This window comes from Dipodomys merriami, unplaced genomic scaffold (assembly GCF_024711535.1).
Source record: "Dipodomys merriami isolate MVZ:Mamm:240054 unplaced genomic scaffold, mDipMer1.0.p SCAF_2, whole genome shotgun sequence".
NCBI classification, from domain to species: domain Eukaryota; kingdom Metazoa; phylum Chordata; class Mammalia; order Rodentia; family Heteromyidae; genus Dipodomys; species Dipodomys merriami.
Genome location: NW_027203381.1, coordinates 38,567,963 through 38,591,602, shown reverse-complemented (window position 1 = coordinate 38,591,602; position 23,640 = coordinate 38,567,963). Strand labels below are relative to the sequence as shown.

The window sequence follows — 23,640 nt, the reverse complement described above, 5'->3', positions numbered from 1 at the left end:
AGAATAGAGTTGGGGTGGGTAGAAAGCTATGACTCAGTCATAAAACCGACTATAGAAGTAAAAATTCAAAGCAGGAAGTGGCATAACAATATAAAATGAAAATACGAATGAGGTAGTATATTACTATATGCCATTGAGGTTCTATACTTGCTAGAAGTAAATCAATATGTTTTCATACCTCAACAGCAACAGAAGCATTAGATAAAAGCTAGTGGCCTAAAAATATGAGATAAAAACCAATAATTTAAAAACAAAAGTTCAGTTATTTCTGTTACAATGAAGAGAGACATCTAAAACAATATGAAACAGATTAGAAACTTATTTTAGTGGCAATAGTGAACCATTCTTAAAGGATCCTACCTTCTTAGCATCAATCACACCCATCTATTTCCAGTATGGCACTGTTCCATAATCATTCTTAAAATAGTAAGCTTAACCAGGTGCCAGCAGCTTATGCTTATAATCCTACCTAATCAGGAGGCTGAGATCTGAAGATTGAGGATTAAAGCCAGCTTGAGTAGGAAAGTCGTAGGACTTTTATCTCCAATTAATCATGAAAAACCCAGAAGTGGAGCTGTGCCTCAAGTGGTAGAGCACTAACCTTGAGTAAAAAAAAAAAAAAAAAAAAAAGCTCAGGGACAGTGCCCAGGCTTTCAATTTGAGCCCCAGGACTGACATTAAAAATAAACAACAGGTCCACCTGAATCCTTAAACGACTTGTTTGTCCCCATCTCCTCCACATGATATACTGACATCAAATATAGTGAAAGCGGGGTTACACTGTGGGGGAGGGACATACAAAGCAACAAAGAAATAATCTTATAAATGCATTAGAAACACATGCATGAAAGAAACGCAAGGACCTGTTGCAACAATGAGAAGTACAAAATGTCATGTCAAAACCAGCTTTACAATTTCGGTGTGGGGGGGGGGGAGGGGGGTATAATTGGGTGGGGGGAGGGGGGTAAAATTGGGTGGGGGGAGGGGGGAGGCAGGGAAGGGAAGTGAAGTGTAAACAAAGGAGGAGGCTGCAATGCTTGGTAAGAAATGTATGCATTATCCTGCCCATGTAATTGTAGCCCCTCTGTACAGTATGTTGTCAAATAAAATAAAATACAATTTAAAAAAAAAATAAAAATAAAAATAAAAATAAACAACAATAAAAAAAAAACTAGCATTCTTTTCCATTTGTCCCACACATACCATTATCAAATAGGCCTTATCTTATTTACTATCCACTGCTACTTGGCAATATATTCATACTTTAGAAGTACAGAGAACAGTATGGTTCATGCCTCAAATATGCTAGCAACAGAGTTGTCTTATAGCAATCTAAGATATAACATCCATAGTTTAGTAACATAAGCCACAAACAAAAATAAAAACAACAATAATAAACCAAAGAGGTAGGAGTACGGTTAATTAGGCTTGAATCATATGGCATTTCAGTGTGGGATGATGAAAGTCTCTAGAGGTGGGTGGTGCTAGAGCTTGCCTCAAATGACTAGAAAGGCTCAACTATGACAGGCCTCGTCCTCAGCTCTGCTACTGGGAGGTAGAGGAAACTAAGAGGTGGGGTCTAGTAGGAGATCTTCTGGTAATTGGGAGGGGTAATTGAAGGGGATTGTGGAACTCTAGCCTTCCACTTCCTGGCCACGAATAGTTTGGCTTTAATACAAGCTCCTGCATGTTATGCCATTTTGCCACAAGCCTAAAAGCCATGGGGTCAACTAATAACAACTAACATCTCCAAAATTGTGAGCCAAAATGAATCTTTTATGGGTAAGCTGATTAACTCAACTCTTTGTTACAGTGACAGAAAGCTGACTAACACACTTGGTGATGAAGGGTTATACAACAATGTATAAAAATGATTAAGATAGCTAGGCTACAAGGAGTTACACCTCTAATCCTAGCTACTAATCTGAAGGGTCATAGTTTGTAGCCAAATTGGGCAGAAAAAGACTGAACTAGAGTCCATCTCCAAAATAACCAGCAAAAAGGAGACTCAAGTGGCAGAGCAGCAGTCTGATAAGCTTGAGGCCAAGTTCAAACCTCAATACCATTGAAAAGGAGAAAAAGAAAGGATAATCTCACAAAGAAAAAAAAAACATTTGATTCTCTCTTCCTCCTCCTCCTTTCCCCCTCCTCTTCTCTCCCCCCCTCTCCTCCTCCTTCCTCCTCCTCCTTTTCCCCCTCCTCTTCTCTCCCCCCCTCTCCTCCTCCTTCCTCCTCCTTCCTTTCCCCCCCCTCCTCCTTCTCCTCTTCCTCCTCCTTCTTATTCTTTGCAAATTCAAATGTCAACCAAAATAACTTAAAATAGTAAGTGGTAGCTGGGGACCTGCCTCTACAATATGTATCTTCTTGTCCCCAGTCTCTTCCATTCTCTCTGCTTCAGCCCAACATAAGGTAAGCAGCCTCCTTTGTCCAATGCCCTTGCCACCATGATGCCTCACAACAGAGCCCTTGCAATGTAACCACCTGACTATGAATTGAAACCTCTGAAACCATACGCCAACACAGATGAGTCCTCTTTTAGACTGACTTACTAAGGTATTTTACCAGGGTAACAAAAGGTGATTAACACAGTTCCAGTTCTCACCAAAATGGCACTGAAATTGTTAGCCATGACTAATTACTGTGAATTAAGAAGATACTTGCCTCTACTGTACCTTTCAGAGTAAAGAAGTTTTCTCATGCTGATTTTATTTTTTCCTACTATATTAAAAGGCTGGAAGAGGTCAGAAAGTTTACAATATAAATATGCAAGCAATTCTTACAAGCTCTTTTTTTTTCCTAGCATGACCTTTCAAAAGTAGCCTGAGAACTAATAGTACAATGGAATAAAATGTGGAGGAACTATGGATATTGTCCAAATTATGCTTCTTCCTGTTACTTAAGGTAACAGGAAATGGCCAGAAACCTCACAGGCTCAATATAATACCTTTTTTATGGTTTTCCATGAACAAGGTATGTTCTAAAAAAGCCCAGAGCAACCCAAGGTACAACTTAAAATGTCAGTGCCAACTTTTTATTCATCCTTTGAAGTTAAATGCATAAACTTAAAAAGTAAGTAAGTAGCTAGGCGCTGGTGGCTCACACCTATAATCCTAACTACTAAGGAGGCTGAGACCTGAGGATTATGGTTCAAAGCCAGCACAGGCAGGAAAAGTCCATGTGACTCATCTCCAATAAACTACCAGAAAACCAGAAGTGGTGCTGTGGCTCAAGTGGTAGAGTGCTAGCCTTGATTTGAAGAGCTGAAGGACAGCACCCAGGCCCAGAGTTCAAGCTCCATCACCACCACCACCAACAACAAAAAATAAGTAAAAGTGGCTCACACTTGTAATCTTAGCTACTCAGAAGGCTAAGATCTGAGGATTGCAGTTCAAATCCAGCCCATGCAGGAAAGGCCATGAGACTTACCTCCAAGTAACCACCAAAAAGCCAAAAACAGAGCTGTGGTTCAAGTAGAGTGCTAGCTAGCCTTGAGCACAAAAGCTCAGGCATAGTACCCAGGCCCTTAGTTCAAGCTCCAGGAGACACACACACACCCCAAATACAAGGAGCTGAAACACACACACAGACACACACAGACACACACACACACCAAATATAAGGAGTCCAAATACACACATACACACACACACCCAAATATAAGGAGCCGAAACACACAGACACACACAGACACAGACACACACACATACACACACACCAAATATAAGGAGCCCAAAGAAAACTTTTCAGAAAATAAATTACAAACTAAAATCAAGATGAGCTAAAGGTGGCTGCCAAGAGACTACCATAGTAATTTACCAGGAAAGAAACAGGAACCTGAAACAGATGAAACCTGCCATTCCAGGGCTGGAAAGAACAAGGTGTGTGGGCCAGATTACCTTCTGCAGCTAGAAAGGAGAAGAGTCAGAGAGAAATAGCATAGTTAGAGGTTTGGCATTAAACTGGGTCATATCAGATAGACTGGATTTCAATCTGTTGGTGATAGGGAGTCAGTGGCTGTTTGTGGAGTGATTAAGATTTGTTTTAGACTTACCCACAGCTTTGATGTATCATTTCCCATTGCCACTGTAATGTAATTAGCACAGGTTTGAGGGCTTAAAAGTCATTTTCACTGAGTCAAAACAAAAGTGTTCACAGGACCACACTCTCTGGTCTGCAGAGGATAGTCTCTTTGTGCCTTTGTCAACTCAGGTGGCTGTCAGTTTTCCTGGACATACGGCCACATCATTCCAATCTTTGCTGCCATCTTCATATCAACTTTTGCCTAATCTCTTTCTACCTCTCTAAGGATACTTGTTATGATTTAGATAAAAACTGTATAACTTGCAGTGATCTCTTTTCAAAATTTTTAAATCACAAAAATCTCATTTAACAAATACGATAATACTTATAAATTCCAGAGATTAGAACTTAAGCTTATGTCTAGGGTAGTTTTCCAGCATACCTATTAATATACAATGTGAAGACAATATACAATTCAGACAGATGAAAACAGAAGATGAGTTGCCATGTCAGGACCAGAGGATTTACAAGGTATGTGGATCAGATTACCTAGCATGGCTAGAAAGGAGAGCAAGGCAGCATCATACTTGTAGGGTCAAAAGAAAGGTGTGAATATCATAGCAGGAAACAGGGAGAAAGAAAAGATTAAACAATGAGATTTGTAGGAGGGAAGGAATGAAGGAGCATATACTAATTTATAGTTTTCATAGTGTCTAGTGGCCTAACTATAGGAGACAACAAGTATGATAGTCTATCTATCACAGAGCATAGAATTTGAGGTACTCTAGACTATATGGAAATTTTCAGTAAATAGAAAGAAATAGGGGAAAAATTAACTTAACAATGGAAAGTCTATGGATATCTCTTATCAAGTAACCAGTCTTCAATTCTACCACTTAGCTCTGAAAATGTATCTTGGAATTTTACTTGCTCAAACACCGGAGCCTGGAGCGTATGCTAGAATCATTGCTTGACTGGGATGCAAAGCCGGAAGTTTAACCAAGGGAATGGGTAACAAAATCAATTATATAACCGTATACAAAAATTCGACTAGGCTTCTGGGACCCCTGAACAAAGGTCAGAGGATATTGTCCACTAAACTGACTGAGAGAAGAGAAGAGAAACATTTCATTCTCATGAACATTGCTAGTATTCAGAGCTTTCATCTAGGATCCTGGGATCTCAAGTCAATCTTCCCTCTTAAATAAAATGCAAGTATTTTATTAGGAACAGACTAAGAATATGACTAGGGGCCATTCCTCCTTTTCTTTGAATCTCTAATTTTTAATATAAAGCAATCATACTCTAAGATTCCGCAATGGTTACAAAAAGAATGAAACTTCCCAAGACACTAATCTGACATTCTTCTTCATAATTAAATTATGGCTCCCAACTGTCTAAGATATAAATTAAATTCTTCAGTAAAATATTATCACAAGACTTAATACAAGCTGTTCCTAAATGGCACCTTGGTTTTATCTATCCTCTGTCACTACCCATTAGCATCCATGATAGTCTTGGCCCTACTTCAGCCTGAAACATTCATGACTGATCTGAAAACTTTCTTCTACCTTTACCTATATTTTTCGTTCCCTCTCATCTGTCTGGAGACCTCTTACTGACCTTTTAGTACAGTGCTTAAATGTTATTTTGAGATGCCGTCTCCAACTTTCTCGCTTAACTGCTTCTCCTCTGAACTGCTTTAATCAGAGTACTGATTCACTTACTTGACCAACCAGTATTTATTGCGCCCAAAAGAGCCTCCTCCTCCCACCCCACTCACATTGAGTAGTTATATTCTAGTTGTGGGAGATCAATAAGCAAATGCTTATTACATGAAAGATGCCATTGGAGAGGGGAGCAGAAAAGGAAATAAGAATTTCTCTGAACAGACACATGAAAGAATTAAGAGATTTAACACTATTAAATATCTGGGAAAGGTAGATTGTAGGCAGAGGACATAATGAACAAAGGCCTGAGAGAGGGCATGCTTGGCAAGTTCAAGAATTAGTACTGAAGTCAGTGTGACTGGAGAAAGCAGGTAAGAGAGAGGCAGAGGCAGGTCTAGAAGATAGATGCTAGAGATACAAACTGTGGAGTTAACAGCATAAGGAACGCATATGAAACACAGGACAACCTGAGGTCATCTCAGGTAGTATTGTTCATGCTTCGATGTGCGTATGAATCTCCTAGGGACTTGCAAACCTGAAGAGTCGTATTCCCTTAGATACAGTAAGCTCTCAGATGAAGTCTGTATTACTGGTGCAGAGATCACAATGTGAGTACAAAGAATCTGCAAAGTACAGAAAGAGAGAAAAGGTCTGGTGACTACATTCTGAGTCCAAGAAGAGTACTGAGAAAGGACCACGTTTAGGCAGAGAATAATGAAGGCCTAGTTGAGAGCAGCTACAGCTCCAAGGTAGGAGCAGGTGTTTAAGTAGAGGTGTTCAAGAGGAATGACAGGACAGGAAAGTGAAATGGAATCAAGAAGTTCTTTTGTTTTGGGATTGTTTTGTTTTGGTCAGTCATGGGGCTTGAACTCTGGGCCTGGGTGCTGTGCTTGAGCTCTTCAGCTCAAGGCTAGCACTCTACCACTTGAGTCACAGCACCACTAGTGGTTTATTGGAGATAAAGAGTCTCATGGACTTTCCTGCCTGGGCTGGCTTTGAACCAGCCTCCTGAGTAGCTAGGATTATAGGTGTGAGCCACTGGCACTCGGCTCAAGAAGTTTTTTTGTTGTTTTAAGATATGATGAGGACATGGAATAACCAATTACCAAGGAGAGAAGGAGCAGAATGATGATCTTTATGCAAATGAAAGGGCCTGGGAGCTCCGATATAAAAGGAAGAGTTGGCAGCTCCAGTTAGGGACATTAACTTCCTCCACTGTAGGTTGCAAGTGTGTTGATGGCTTTGGTAGTAGAGGTGAGGAATTTCTCAATGATATAAACAGTGTTTTAATATAGAGTAGAATGAAGCAACTTTAGGTGAGAGTAGAAATATGAGATAAGCATGTCGAGATAACAGATTACACTTGTAAAAGGATTTCTGGGGGGTGGGGGAAACACCAGGAAAGCAGAAATGAATAGCTATGGATTTAAAGCAAAAGACCATCAACATTGAACCTGCACTTGTTACTTGGGAACTGAAATGGGGAAATGGGAGAAAAATTGTTTGGACTTTGGTCAGCCAACTACAACCTAGGAAGAGACAGGCAGTAATATGACCGTATGATTTTCCATGCAATCTAAGCCTGATTAGGAAGGAGGTGAGAACACAGGGACAAGGAACAAATGGAGTAGATGCTTTGGTGTAATAAGAAATATGTCCGATACAGGTTTCAGAGAGAAGTGGATTTATGAAACAGACTGTGGAGGAGACAGTTAACAAGAAAGCAAACTTCAGATTCAAGTGGGAGTAAATGGCAGTGATGCACCAAGAATCATATATCACTGTCTCATGTTTAGGGCTCTCTTAAGACTACCAACAAACCTACTGGTTTCAGGGACTGGATCTTTCTTTTGGACGTGGTAAGGAGTGGGATTACTAGGGTTTGAACTCAGGGCTTTATGCTTGCTGGACAGGAGCTCTACCACTAGAGCTATGCCCCAGTCCTTTTTGCTTTAGTTACCTTTCAGACTGTGTTGCACTTTTGCCGAGGGCCAGCCTCAGACAATAATTTTTCTAACTTTTGATGCCCATAGAGCTGGAATTACAGGCACATACCACCACATCCAGCCTGGATCTTTCATATATTGGTATGCCTGGATCTTTCATATTTTGGAATCTCTATGCCTAACAAATCAATTGGCATGTAAGAAGCACTTACTATGTTTGGTTAACAAAATCTAAGTCTCAAGACTTAGTATATTATAAAATGTACATGGTTTTCTAATAAATACTACTGGAGACACTAGTCAACTAAAAACATTTCTTTAAAAATCCAGAAAATCAACCCAAAACTTAAAATAATAAATAACATCCATCCACATGTACCTATAACACAAACAGCATGAGTAAGCTGTTGTATTTTTTTTTAATTCTGTAATCCTAAAAATAGATTAGGAGCCTCTTCTACTTTCACATCTTCCATAATGTTGTAACATAGACTGCAAATAGAGGATATTTAGTTATGGTAACAGTCTCTAGTATAAAATCTATTATACATACAGTATCAACCAAATAACCTGTTTTGTGCTAAGAAATAGGAAAAAATTTTAACTTAGTAAAATGTCTCTGCCCTTAGGAACACACAGAATTATTCTGGGAGATAAGAATGACCAAATAAAGAGACAGGAGGGAAGTAAGCAATGAATACATGGGTGACTGAGGTCATAATACATTTCAGAGTTCTTATCAAAATACTATCTTCAAATCCTGTATCTTCTGTATATAAAATTTTATAGTGTGGATGTTATTACTTTTTATTAACTATTGTCTGTTGTATTTACTGAATTTTTATTTGACATGTTACTGTCTTCCAAATACAACCAAATTTATTACATTACCACCTTCTGTTTTCAAAGTTTTGACTTAAAAATAAATGGTTTAACAATGACCTGCCCTTTCAACTGCTGAAAAACACTAAAACTTACTTCAGTCTCATTATATAACCATCTATTGGTTTTCTTCAGTCTACAGTATTAGGTTTTATGTATTATTCATGAACATCAACCAAAATAGCATTAAGAAAATGTAGCAAGAAAGCCTTTCTTGAACAACTTATCTGAACGTGTTTCTAAAAAAGAAAGTGAACACACTAAGAAAAACATTTTTAACTCATAATATTCACAGAGCAGAAATTTTCCATGAAATGGATATCTTAGACTAATACTACTATGAAGAATAACAATAATATACACTTAAAAATAATTTTATGAATAATAACAATAATAAACACTTAAAAATAATTTCCTAGAGCTGGGTGACAGTGGCTCACACCTGTAATCTTAGCTACTCAGGAGACAGAGATCTGAGGACTGAAGTTCTAAGCCAACTTGGGTAAAAAAAAGTCCATGAGATTCTTATCTCCAATTTATCATAAAGCCAGGAGTGGAGCAGTGGCTCAAGTGGTAGAGCACCAGCCTTGAGTAAAAAAAATGCTCAGGGAATCATATACCTTTAGTTTTTTCACCCTTAGCTACTTTGTCCCCCAGGTCTCTCTATGCTGTTCTCATAGATCCAACTTTATTTCAAGTTCCTTGAGTACAAGTTTTATTTCTTTGACACTATCTCATCCATTCTTCCTCCTTCACAACATTTTATCCTCACCCCCCTCCATGGAAACCAAAGTAGTAAAGACAGATGCATGAGATCAGTAAGTACAACTAATCTTAAGTTCTGTACTGATTACCAATGTATCTTTAAAAAGAACAGAAATACCAGTAACGTTCATTAAACCACCTGTGCTCATCAAGCTCTTAGAGGGTGATGATCTTGTGCTAAGCACTTCAGAAATGCAAATGGTTATATGATCCCTCTCATCTAAAAGAAACAAGTACAAAACAAATCTATAAAAGAAGTATATAAACTGAAGGAAGAAAGTAACAGATTAACTTTTTTAATTTTTAAGAATATCTTTATTATCTTGGGCCGGGAAAGTGGCTCAGTGGTAGAGTGCTTGCCTCGTATGTCTGAGGCCCTGGGTTCAATTCCTCAGCACCACATAAACAGAAAAAGATGGAAGTGGTGCTGTGGCTCAAGTGGTAGAGCGCTAGCCTTGAGCTGAAGAGCTGAGGGACAGCACCCAGGCCCAGAGTTCAAGCCCCACAACCGACAAAAAAAAAAAAAAAAAAAAAGAATATTTTTATTATCTTTAAGTAGTTGTAAATAAGAGTTCCTATTCGTTTTTTCTTTTGCAGATTTGGAAATTGAAGTCAAGGTCTTACTGTTTCCAGACAAGTACTCCACCATTTTAGCCATCACCCAGTTCAATTTTTTTGTATTTTTTTTATTGTGAAAAACTGTACAGAGGGGTTACAGTTACATGAGTAAGGTAATGAGTACATTTCCTATCGAGTGTTGTTTCCTCCTCCTTTTTCTTCTACCATCCCTTCCCTCCCTACCTCCCTACTTCTACCCCCACCCCAATTTATAAAGTTCATTTTCAACATAGTGTCTTGTACATCTCATTGCTACAATGGGTCAACCTATATCCTTATTTCAGCATTTTAACAGATTAATTTTGCCTAGAAGAGCAATACAGAATATCAAGAGTGAGTCAATAATTGAAAAATTTGTGAGAACTTTGGCAGAATAAAAGTAAACTAAATAAAAAATATAGTGTCAGGAACTGGTGGCTCATGCCTGTAATTCTAGCTGCTCAGGATGCTGAGACCTGAGGATCACAGTTCAAAGTCAGCCCAATTAGAAAAGGCCCCGTGAAACTCTTATCTCCAATTAACTACTCAAAAACCAGAAGTAGGGCTGTAGCTCAAAGTGGTAGAGCAATAAGAGCTCAGGGACACAGCTCTCAGGCCCTGCACTAAAACCCCACAACTGAAAAAAAAAACAAACAAATAAATGAATAAAATAAAATGGAGTAGGTAGAAAATATAAAATCATTCTTTTTCCATGTAGTATTTCTATAACTTTGCTAACAGGGTGAATTTTTCCCACAAACTAGGGTTTGATAACTCATTAAATCTTTTGCTTCAATAATGCTTGTTTAGCCCTTTATCCAAAAGTGTTCACCTTAACTGTATTTGAAATTTTACTTTGTATAACCATTTCATTCCACACATTTACACAACACCCAATCAAGACAAAAGGTGATATTCATTAGTTTTATCTCCTTTTAAATAAGTTTACCTGTGAAGTTCACCCAAAGTCTGAGAAAGAAAGGTGTCTACTTTGTGGAATTTTATGAAATCTTTATAGACACTAAACACACTAGAAAAATCATTTTCTCCAGAGAGCCCTCAGGGATAGAAAAATTATTACACTGCTAGATCTACATTAAAGATTGTCTGGCCCATCATCTCAGTAGATTTCCACTGATCTTGCTTATCTGAAAAAGCTGAAGAGGACATGATAAAGGGAAACAGGAAATCACGTGGACTTCCATAGGAAATCCCTAGTTGCGATTTCCATCCTGGCTATCTTAAAGGAAGTGACATAACCTAGCAAAAATAACTTTAAAATGCTTAAAAGAATAATCCTTTTTGTTTTAGCCATTTTTAAAAATTTTTATTTTATTGTAAAGATGCTGTACATATATAGTGTCTCGTGGGTGTCCTTGTTTCAGCATTTTGTAATAAAGGAATAATCTTTAAGAATATTTTTCTCATCTTGATATTAGGATAGGCTTTATTTTAAATGTTTTTATGATTTAGGAATTAAAATTCAGCCTTAAATAAGACATAGGTTTTTAGACTGGAACTTGCTCTTATTTAGCTTTGTATTCAACTATCCAATGCATGACTGCACTTGATCCCTGGATGAAAAAACTACTGTGGCCATGGTGCAGCAAGTGGGGGAAAGGTGATGAGATAAATGTAAAAAGGTGACCAGATAGGTGCGAAGAGACCAACAGGGTCTGGGTTGAATACATTTACTTAACCATTTAGCAGAAGAGCACTTGCCTAATAAGATTAAGTCCCTGAGGAGTTCAAGCCTCAAAACCAAAATATGACTGACTAGCAGAAAGGTGATTAGAGTTGCTAATGACTACCAAAAGAATGGTTAACTGTGGTTCAACTTTACTGGATCAAAACTTTTCACATATATTTAAAAAAAGAGTAAGCTAGAGTTCTAATTATGAAGGAAAAGATTTTTAAGAGAAGTTCTTCAATGAAAAAGTTGGTACATAATAGTTATAATGCTACTTTTGGGGGGTGTAGAGGGAGGCATGCAGTACTGTTGCTTGAACTCAGGACCTAGAGCTCTGGCTGGCGTTTTCACTCATAATTTTTCACAGGAATCCTAACTTCAACCACATTTCCAGTTAGAAACTTACATTTTAAAAAAGTATATGTGTATGTGTATGTGAATGCTTTAAAATAACATGTGAAAGTGAACATATCAGGGCATTAAAAACTTCTGAAGAGGACTGGAAGCATGGCTCAAGTGGTAAAGTATTAGCCAAGTAAGCAAGGCCAACCAAGTGTGAAACCCTGAATTCAAACCCAATAAAATCCCAATTAAACCTCCCCCCACAAAAACCAAACCAAACCAAACCAAACCAAACAAAAACCCCAAAAACTCTGCCAGGCACATGCTTATAATTCCACACTTAAAAGGCAAAGGCAAGAAGTTCATAAGTTCAAGACTAGTCAGGGCTACACAGTGAGACCCTAGCTCAAAAAAAAAAAAAAAAGATTCCTTAGCAGTTCCACCTACATCTCCCAATTTTTAGTACTGTGTACTCCCAGGCACTATCCTAAGCACTATTTAAACATATGAACTCATTTATTCCTCATGCAACCTATTGCTAAAATGAGTAATTATCCTATTTCTAAATCTGCAGAAATTAAGCATCAAAGAGGGAATGTGCCCGGTCATACAGCTCTGTGTCAGGTCTGGAAGTCCATGTTCATTAAGGATGTTACCTTGTCCTTTAACACACATTTCTGAGACAAAGTTACACACTTCCTTTTCTCTGATCCACTTATATCCTGTCTCACCTCTACTTAGGCACTAAACATACTGAGCTGTAAGCAAGTGTTATTCATCAGTATCCTTTCACTTTAAGACCTACTGAAGACAAACTATCCACACTTCTCTTTCCTTAGAACAGATACCAGCACCTGACACCAGAAGGTAGCTAATAAATGGTTACTAAGTGAAGACATAAACCAAATGTGTGCAGTATTAGCAGTATTCTAATCCTAGAACAGCTTACATACGCAAAATAGGCAGAATCAGTGAATTTTCATCCCAAATCTCCAAACTCCAGTCTTGACAGATACAAACACAAAGACAAAGACAAACATACATACACCTACCTTCCTTTGGGGAGCTTTACTGAAACTTCTGTTTATTGTGAGAAACTCTAAGACATTCAGATGGTGTGTTCTACATCCTCAATAATACAGAAAGAAGGATTCTAGAGTTACCTGACAGCGCATCATAGAACTCGTCCTCACTAAGGATGCTGGGAGGTGGGGAGCCTTCAACCAGAGATTGCTCTAATTCATGATGCTCAGTGGCTAGAGTTTCCAGTGCTTCTGACAAAATTTTGTTTTTTTCTTGCTCCTGTTCCAATTTTAAATTCCTCACCTAGAAGAAAAGACATATTCCAAAGTTCAGAATGACAGGAGATACAAACTTAAGAGGGTGTAAAAGTTACTAGCTTTTGATCTAATTCTACTGTAGCGTCAGAAATGAAAACTGGTGTTAAATACACATGATCAAATAAGCAAAATTGCCAAGCTAATTTTGTTCTTCCCACGGGGCCTATTCTCACAACAGCTTAGCTATAATGAAAACAGATTAGATTAAAAACTACCAAACTCAGTTCAAACTATCAGGATCTTGATATAGGAAATGCATCAGTAAATAACAAAATCATACATTTTTTAAATTCAGAGAGTATTTCTCTCCCAACACTAACCATGAAATCAAAGAACCACTTTTAGCCAACTACTTTACAAAATTAAAACTATCCTAAGTGTAAAATGTATACCAGACAAAAGCCTAAGATATAATCCCCCAGTTTACTTTCAATGCAGTTGGCGTATTAAATGAAGGGAAATAAATTCCCTAAAAATAACCATAAATATTTTATAGCTTTCAAAGGTATCAGGCTTCAATTCCACATTTTATCTTAAATTTAGTACACACCAAAAAAGAAGAAAACAGGGTGACAGATCACAAGCTAAAGCTTTAAAGACACCATCTATTTCAAGCAGATGATTTTTCAAGGGTTTCTGAACCTTTACAGTTAACTAAAACCCTTTAAATTCAAATGATCCAATCCTTATAAGATACACTGAATTTGGTATGGACAGTTTCATGTATTTTATATAATGAAATCCAGAAATAAATCTCTAGTAGCCCTTGTTGGATTAATAGCCAAAGAGGCACTGTATGCAGTAGTCAGATAAACTGGGAACTAGAGTGAAAATTGTGTATTCTCACAAGTCTCTTCTCCCTTAGTTTCCCTCTTATAGTTTCTACTACCACATAATTAATTTATTTTTTAGTTATCTTTTTCTTTTCCTTTTTTTGTACGCTCTTTATTGTAAAAATGCTGTACAGAGGGGTTACAGTTATATGAGCAAGGTAATGTGTACATTTCCTATTGAGCATTGTTGCCTCCTCCTTTGTTTTCCCTCTACCATCCCTTCCCTCCCACCTCCACAACTACACCACCTGCTCCCCCCTCCAAGTTATAAAGTTCCTTTTCAACATAGTGTTTTGTACATCTCATTGTTACAATAGGTCAATCTGTAGCCTTATTTAAGCATTTTGTTTTTACCCTTCCCCTCCCCGAATTAGAGAAGTGTATATACAAGATAGTGTGTGCAGCTTAGTGGGCTTCTAACTTGTTTTTCCAACTTATCAGCTAAATCTAGTTCTTAACTATAAAGCATAAAACATATACATTAGAAAGTACAACCATGCTGGTGAGGTTAGGGATCAGGAGCCTTACTTTTTTCGTTATCTTTTTCCTTCCTTATAGACCCTAGAGGTCCCAAACCCATTGTACTTAATAGATTGAGAAGCACTATACACCTAAGTCCTACTCCTCAACTGGGCCAAATCTTCCCACTCTAGGTCCTGACAACTGCCATACTCCTTCTTAATGGCTCCTTTGTGCTGAATCTACCACTTCACACTCTGACATTTCACTCTCATTTGCCTCTAGAAAGCCTGCTAGGATAAAGTACCTCCTTCTCGACTCAAGGCCTTTTTGTAGCCCGGATGGCCACACATTAGGCACAGTATTCTGAAATATAACTTAAAACATAGTTTTACTGAAAGGCTTCGTACACAGCACAAACAGGGTTAATTAAATCTTTATTATCATGGGAATAGCTCCAGTCCTCAGGCACCTTAGTGTTTATTATTACAATAATAAGATTGTAATTATTAGAGCTGTGATAATACAATAACAATAAATGGTAAACACTAATGAACAGAGAAGACATGAAACTAAAAAACTAAACACATATAGCTTTTAGAAAACTTGAAATGCTTGCAAATATTCTTATGACAAATGGCATCTCCAGAGGAGTAAGTAAATAATGCTATGTTTTCTCCATCTTATAGGTAAAACTGTTCATTTGTCTATAAAGACAGATTAGACACAATGTCTAAAATAATCCTTTCTTTTAAATGGAAAAAAATTTACCAGTATTCTAACTGTAGATTCCAAAAACAACACTGCAGGAAGATTAACTTCTTTCATTTCTGCCTACTCTTTCCATTCAGATTTATCTTTTTAACTTTTCAAGTATCAAAACACAAATGAGCTGTGGACATCCTATCTTTTTTTTTTTTTTTTTTTGGGTCTGGTCGTGGGCCTTGAACTCTGAGCCTGGGTGCTGCCCCTCAGCTCTTCAGCTCAAGGCTAGCGCTCTATCACTTGAGCCACAGCACCACTTCCGGCTTTTTTTTGCTTATGGGCGCTGAGGAATCGAACCCAGGGCCTCAAGCATGCAAGGCAAGCGCTTTACCACTGAGCCACCTTCTCAGCCCTGGACATCCTATCTTTAAATATAAAATACAAATGAAACTAGGAAAATGTAGGGGATTCACAGGATTGGGGGAGATAAGGGAAAATCATGAAAGGGGACATTTCTCAAGATGCAAACTGACATGTTAAATTGAAATCTCTTTGTACAACTCAAGGCATAAATCAACTGAATTATCCACTGTATCTGACAAATGTATACATTTTAATGGCTATATTTATATAACAAATTTCAGCCAAGTAGCAAATAAACCATCAAGGCTCTCAAATACTCAGCCTCCTAAACATAATCTTATTCAAAACGAACCTATCCTTTACCAATTTAAAAATCACTTTACCTATTAAAATCACTCTGACACATTTACATCTGTTCTCACTTGTTATAGAGAATGAGCAGGGTGTGAAGCAATGTGGGAAGTAAGGGAGGAAGAGGCTCTAGCCTTCTTCTATTTCTAACCTTGTTTTTAATCTTTCAGTGGCTCTTAGGGTACTTTTATTAGTTTCAAGTCTATGAAGATTTACTGCACTGAAAAAACCTTACTATAAAAGCTACCCACAAAATGGCAGTTTCTCCCATTATGTAAGTGATACACCTAAGAAAGTAATATGTAACCCAGAAATGGGCTATATATTAGTAATGAGCTCTCCTCTTACTTTACAGAAGCCTCTAAGAGCATACTTAACTGGTCATTACTATTGTCTAGTCAGTTAGAGGGATTGCTGGAACAATGTCATTTCAAATCTACTATAACCACAATATTTCAGAAATACTTAAGGGAAATCTTGTACTTAAAAACTAGTGTGGAATTGCTAATAAAGACACTACAGAGTGCAACTCCACAAAACATTCCCCTTACTTCTATACTGTTTCTAAATTTTCATTTACTACCCAGAAACTATATTGTAACAAAAACTGTTCTTTCCACATAATATCTCTCTAATTCCAGATGGAATACTTGCTTCATTTATATTTTGTATCAACACATTCATATTGATTATGATGTCTTTAAAACTCTCAAGCAATAATAATTCTAGCTATTATTTAATAGAAATTTTCTTTACAGAACTGTAACTCCATATGTTTATAATTATATTAGCACACTCTAGCCTAAAGCTCACAACATTGATTTGTCTGTATTATCTTAAAGATAAATTTAAGCCTTTCTAGTGGACTGGCTTCCTCAAACCACTTTCATTTTATTTCATTTTTCATGGTAGAAGGTGAAATTCACAGTAAATGTTTCCAAAGTTAATGGATATCAGGAAAAGAATACAGAGTTTTAAAAACAGTCTTATGCTAGTCTTTTTAGATGCATTTTATCTGCTCTGTCATTCTAGAAAAAAAAGTGTTAAATTATTTACCTATATGTTTCATAGGTAAATCCCTTATGGTAAATGGAGCAGTGTAATAAATCATTTGGCAAAGATAGAACAATAAATAGAGAAATACTTGATAATTGGTATTGAGAGAATATGATGTACAATTACTAAATATAAGACAAGTGAAAATTTTGACCTTTTCTGTCAGCCTGATGTAGCTCTTTCGCCTGGGCACACTGGTCTGTTAAACAACACCAGACTTACACATTTCTTTTTTGTTCTTACATGAGTAGCTACAGTAACAAAGATCTATTAGAAACTGCAATAGTAGATATCCAATTAAAAACTTGCCCAATTTTCTTTGTGAAGGAATATACCTAGTTGTGTGTATTCTCATTCTCAAGCTTTTCTCATACAGGTAGCTGATAAGAAACATGAATATGATCAATTACAGATAACAAGAGCTCTTTTGCTCACACATCTGTCACCCTGCCAAGGTTTGAATGTGTCCCCAAATGTCTTAATGCCCAATGTATGACAATGCTATTTAGAAGTGGTACTTTGGGGTATTAAGATTAGATGAAATCATATGGGTGGGGCCTCTGTAAGACATTTGTAGCTATATACAAGGAGGGAGACTCCAGATAGCAATTTTGTTCCATTTTCTTCTGCCATGCTAGGCTCTAGCAGGAAGGTCCTCAGTAGATACTAAGCAGATGACAATGTCATGTAATTAAGACTTTCCAGTCTCCAGAATCATGAAAGACATAAATCCTTACCCAGTCTATGATATTGAGAAAAATAGCCTAAGCAGGGAATGCCTACATAAAATGCAAGCAGTCATCATCATTTCTAAATCCACACACAAGCCTGATCACATGCTCACTTCTCAGGGCCAAGGCTATTCTATTTTGATCCTATACCTAAGGTATGATGAAGTGGGAAGACATCCTCAAAACAGTATAGTACAAATTTATTTGTTTTGCATTTTATTTTTATTTATTTGGGGTGGGGGAGGTCCGGTCATGGGGCCTGAACTCTGGGCCTGGGTGCTGTCCCTCAGCTCTTCAGCTCAAGGCTAACGCTCTACCATTTGAGCCACAGGGCCACTTCCGGCTTTTTTCTTTTTGCTTATGTGGTACTGAGGAATCAAATCCAGAGCCGCATGCATGCAAGGCAAGTGCTCTACCACTGAGCCATCTTCCCAGCCCCAGTTTTTGCTTTCTTGCTATTGTTTCTAATGTATTTATAAGGTACCTGATTTTTTTTGTTGCTTTGTTATGTCCCTCCCCCACAGTATAACCTGTGCTTTCACTGTATTTGATGTCGGTATAATTTGTGGAGGGGAAGGGGAAAAACAAGTCGTTTAAATAAGGATACAGGTGGACCCGTTGTAACAATGAAAAGTACAAGTTGTCATGTTGAAAACAAATTTTACAACTTTGGTGGTAGGGGGTGGGGAGGATTGGGTGGGGGGGTCGGGGGAGGCTGGGAAGGGATGGGAAGGGGAAACAAAGGAGGAGGCTACAATGCTTGATAAGAAATGTACTCATTATCTTGCCTATCTAATTGTAACCCCTCTGTACAGTATTTTCACAATAAAAAATAAATAAAAATTGAAAAAAAAGAAATCCAAGGATAAAGCCCAGTGGTAAAGGTAAAAAAAAAAAAAAAAAAAAACTAGCAAAGGGAACAAGAACATAAAGAGAGAGTTAATTTGACATATCAACTTGGCTTGATGATAGTATCCAGATCTGCAGTCAAACATTACTCTAGATGTTTCTATAAAGTCATTTAGATTGGTGTTTAAATTGTGAGGTTTTTAGTAAAACAGTACCCAGTCAACTCAGTGTGAGTAGGCTTTATCCAGTAAGTTGAAGACCTTAGAAAAAACATGGACCACTTTAAGAAGGAATTCTCCCAATTTGGGGACTTCAACTGCAGCTATCCTCCACACTTCCAGACATCCCTGCAGATTTTGGATTTGCAACTATAACTATATAAGTAATTTCCTTAAAATATACATCTCTTTCAAACAAACAAACCACAAAAAGCATAGTGTCTTATATCTGCCCTTGGTGGAAAGGAGTTCCCAGGCCAGGCAAATGAGATGGAGGGGACTAGAATGAAGATTCCTAAAACCATTTAGAATTCCTATCAGAGATCACACTGCTCTAAAATGAAAGATTCTAGGAGCCTGTCTGAATCCACACCTCTAAGAGAAGTTTCTTCTTCCAAGTACTGGCAGACAGACTGTTGAAAACCTGGCTTAGATATGAGGTTCCAATTATAAGGAGTCTAATGGGATCAGCCATATATTTGGTTCACTGTTTTCTAAATCACAGAAGGCTCGGTTCCAAAACTATTGAATTAGGATTTCTAAGAATGAACAATGCCTGAGTATTGTGCCAGGTTATTAATTTCTGCCAATATATAGCTCTCCTTCCCTTTTTCCTTCTCTAAGAGTATCAATTTATTTATTATAGAGCTACAGTAAGATTGTAAGATTGTAGTTTTCAGACTCTGGCAACTATAGCTATATTAATAAGTTCTGCTTGGGAGAAGGGGGTTGAAGGGAATGAAAGCAGGGAATAAACAAGGGAGGAGTAACAATATTCAACAAGAAATGTACTCATTACCCTTCTTATGTAACTGTAACCCCTCTGACATCACCCTTACAATAAAATAAAATAAAAATTTTAAAAATGAATCAAACAACTAAATTAGCTTATCAGAAAATATGTGCTTTTGAGAAAAGGCACCAGAATTTTCCTTTCTTAAGTCTTGTTTAAATAAATGTATTATCACAGATTTAAAAACATGAATAAGTCTGGACAAGAATAATGGAGTGTTGTGCAGAATTTACAACATCTACTTAAAGAAAAAGACACTTTTTTCCCTTGCCTTCCTCCTTTCTGATATCTAGAATTTAATACTTAGAACAACTCCTAACTCCTGCAAGTGTCATTCTAGGCCCATACTACCCATCTTCCAGTCTTCCTTAATGTGAAAGGAACATAAAATCTACTAACTAATTTAAGCTAATATTCTTTGAAGATTTTTATTTGTAACATGCTAACCCTAATACTGATCTATGAAATGTTTAAAGTACCACAGACACAGAGTATTGATGTGCCTGCTATATAACTACTGACTTAGAAGAATTTCAGTTTAATTTTTTAAAAGTATACTAAAGACTCAGTCATACCACTCACAGGCATCTACCCTAACTAACAGGAACCAGGATACAAGGACACATGCACCTCCATGTTCACTGCTGCACTGTTCACAACAACCAAGATATGGAAACAACCCAGATGGCCCCACTACAGAGGAACGGATAAAAAAAAAAATTTGTGGTACCTATATACAATGGAATAATATTTAGCCATTAGAAAGGACAAAATAATGGCATTCACAGGGAAATGGATGGAACTAAAATAAATCATGTTGAGCGAGGTAAGTCACGATCAAAGAGATAAATGGCACAGTCTCCCTGATATTTGGATGTTAAATTCAAAATGCAAGGAGATATGACAAAGTCAACAGGACTCAAGAAACAGAACCTCTTCTTAATTTGTTCCTTCGTTTTTAGATGACTCCATGTTCTTGACTTTACATATGGTATATACATGTGCACCTCTGAGGAAGCTGGGAGGAGGGCACAGAAACAGAGGGAATAGATGAAAAAATATAACAGAGGGGCGCATCAGCTGCACCGGACATTAATGAACTAAGCAACTCAAGGGAAGCGATGAGACGGAGGGATGAGAGGGAAAGAGGGAACAGCTTACACTAAGAAAAAGGAAAGAAATGTACATATCACCTGATTTGAAAAAAATAGTTGGAGTGTCAAAGTTTATAGAGTTCGTAAGTTTTATAGACCATAATAATGGCAATGTGCCTTGAGAAGGTTAAAATGTGTTTGTGAGTTTGGCCAAGTATCACTGACCCACAATACTGTGAAATTTATGTAATTGCTTAATCTCAATAAAGAAAAAAAATAAAATATACTAAAGGAGGTTGGGTGCTAATGGCTAATGCCTATAATCATAGCTACTGAGGAGGCTGAGAACTGAGGATCTTGGTTAGAAGACAGCTCTGGCAGGAAAGTCCATGAGACTTTCATCTCCAATTAACCCCCAGAAAACTGAAATGGCACTGTGGCTCAAAGTGGCAGAGCACTAACCTTGAGTGAAAAAGCTCAGAGACAGCACCCAGGCCCTGAGTTCAAGCTCTACAACTGACCAAAAAAAATAATCAAAAGGGCTGGGAAGGTGGCTCAGTGGTAGAGCGCTTGCCTTGCATGCCTGAGGCCCTGGGTTCGATTCCTCAGCACCACATAAGCAAAAAGAAAAAAAAAGCCAGAAGTGGCGCTGTGGCTCAAGTGGTAGAGTGCTAGCCTTGAGCAGAAGAGCTGAGGGACAGCACACAGGCCCAGAGTTCAGGCCCCATGACTGGACCCCCCCCCCAAAAAATCAAAAAACAACACACACACACACACACACACACACACACACACACACACGACTACAGGGTGCTTTTACACAGGAAGAACCCTACCACATCACAGCATGGTAAAAGTATAGTTGATAATTATATATTTCAAAATAATTAGTAGAGAGGATTTCAAATGTTCCAACACAAGGTGCTAATAAATACTTGGGGCAATGAATATTCTAAGCATTCTTATCTGATCATTGCATATCATATACATATATGGAGCTACCATACTGTGTCCTAAACATGTGTACAATTATTGTAAGCCAAATCAAAAAATACATCAAAAGTAACAAAAATTAAAACCTTTGGTGCTTCAAAGAACAGATAATCCACCTGTGAATAATGTATTTGATAAGGATTAAATATCTAGAATACACTACACAATAATATAACGAACTCCTACAACTCAAGCGTAAGATAATCACTCAATTAAAAATCGACAAAAGCTTCAAACGGACTTTTCTCCAAATAAGATACAAGTACCCAGCACATGAGAAGTTATTCAATATTTTAATGTTCAAATGAATGAAAATCCTAACTACAATTGTTTACAATTACGGAGAAATTGGAAACCAGTCTATGATTGTCCTGAATGTAAAATGTTTTACCCACCATAGAAAATAATTTAGTGGTTCTTTGGAATGTTAAACATAGAATTAATTTAAGATCCAGAAAAGCCACTTAGATATACATCCAAAATAATTGAAAACAAATATTAATCTTTGTAAAAGAATACTTTACAGCAGCACTATTCACAATAGCCAAACTGCAGAATATCTGTGAATGTATAAATAAAATGTGCTATATATACACCACAGACTACTACTCAGCCACAAAAGGAACTAAATACACATGAACTACAATACATATGAGTTTCAAAACCCAAGACACAAGAAGATCTTGCCAGCAGGTCCAGGGTTCTAAGTTTTATATTCTCTGTACTTTATAGAAAAGTTTTTTGTGTACGCCAATGTCTTCTACATTAAGTCTCTCGTAATTTCATATTTAAAATGTCTGCTTTAAGAAATGGTATTTGTACCATCAAATTTTTGCCTCAATTTCTCAATGCATTAAATATAAGTTTATAAGGTCCTCTTATAGTGAAGAATACATAGCTTTCTCAGATGTCTGGTATAAGAGCTCAATCTGAGAATTTGTTAAACACATTCCTGTCTTCCAACAATTGCAAAGCTGTGGCTAAAAATAGCTTGCTATTATATAACCACAGATTTGTACATTTTTATATACCATACATAAAGTTCTCTTTAGAAATATGCCACAGTGGAAAAAAATCATTTTTTAAAGACAGAGAAACTTAATTATAATCTAAATAAATCCTGTTTTCAGAAGTTATTCTAAGGCTCAACAGTTACAATTCTTAAAAAAAAAAAACTAGAAAAATTTATAACAAGTAACACCATAGCAACTGTCTTTAATTTTTTAAATAGCTTACTGAAATAAAGTATAGCATCCATTGAAGCGTGGAGGTCAGTGAAGTTTGACCACGTATTCCCCTGGGTGGCATCACCACTCAGACCCAGCACAGTCCTATGACCTCTCCCCCCTTTCCTACACTTATGCTCAGTCACAGTACTAACTTTCCCTCCAGCACAGGCAACCTCTCGAATTTCTACAGCCTTGGATTAGATTTGTCTTTCTTTTGTACTAATTGTGCCTGACTTCTTTCACTCAGTGGAATATTTTTTTCACATTCATCCATGTTGTTGCAAGAATATGTACAATGAGGACTATTTCACAGTATGGCTATATGACTCCTCAATTTACTTTTCAATACCTTCATCTCTAACTCAGAAAATAGGTCTTTCTGTGATTATTGTTAAGTACCCAAAGACTAGCTTTCCTTACATAAAATATCTATGTTTTATTCTGTTCAGGCAATGTGTTTTTGAGTTTCTCAAACTAGAGGAAAACTAATTATGTTGCAGTCACAACTTAATATGTTAAATTCTTTTTGAATTTTAAATCAAGTTTTGCCAGTTATGATACATACATAGAAAATAGTATTTAATGCTACATTGGGGACACTAAGTAATTGACTTTAGGCTCTGGCCACTCTAAGATCATTCAGTTTAAGCATCCTACTTAGAAAATTCTATTCCAGTAAGTTAAAAGAATAGTCTTGTTTTAATAATCTATATT

At 37.1% G+C, this 23,640-nt stretch overlaps 1 protein-coding gene across 6 annotated transcripts in view; it reads right to left on the bottom strand.

Annotated features, from left to right (window-relative positions):
• Nucleotides 1-23,640, bottom strand: part of Osbpl1a (oxysterol binding protein like 1A) — a 217,440-nt gene that overhangs the window by 65,452 nt on the left and 128,348 nt on the right. For 5 of the 6 annotated variants that reach the window (XM_070029418.1, XM_070029419.1, XM_070029420.1 and 2 more), the window contains one exon: nt 13,076-13,238. In XM_070029418.1, coding sequence (XP_069885519.1) covers nt 13,076-13,238 — 163 coding nt within the window. Of the gene's footprint in view, nt 1-12,964; nt 13,027-13,075; nt 13,239-23,640 lie in introns of those variants that run through there. The other variant, XM_070029423.1, reaches the window with a different exon arrangement.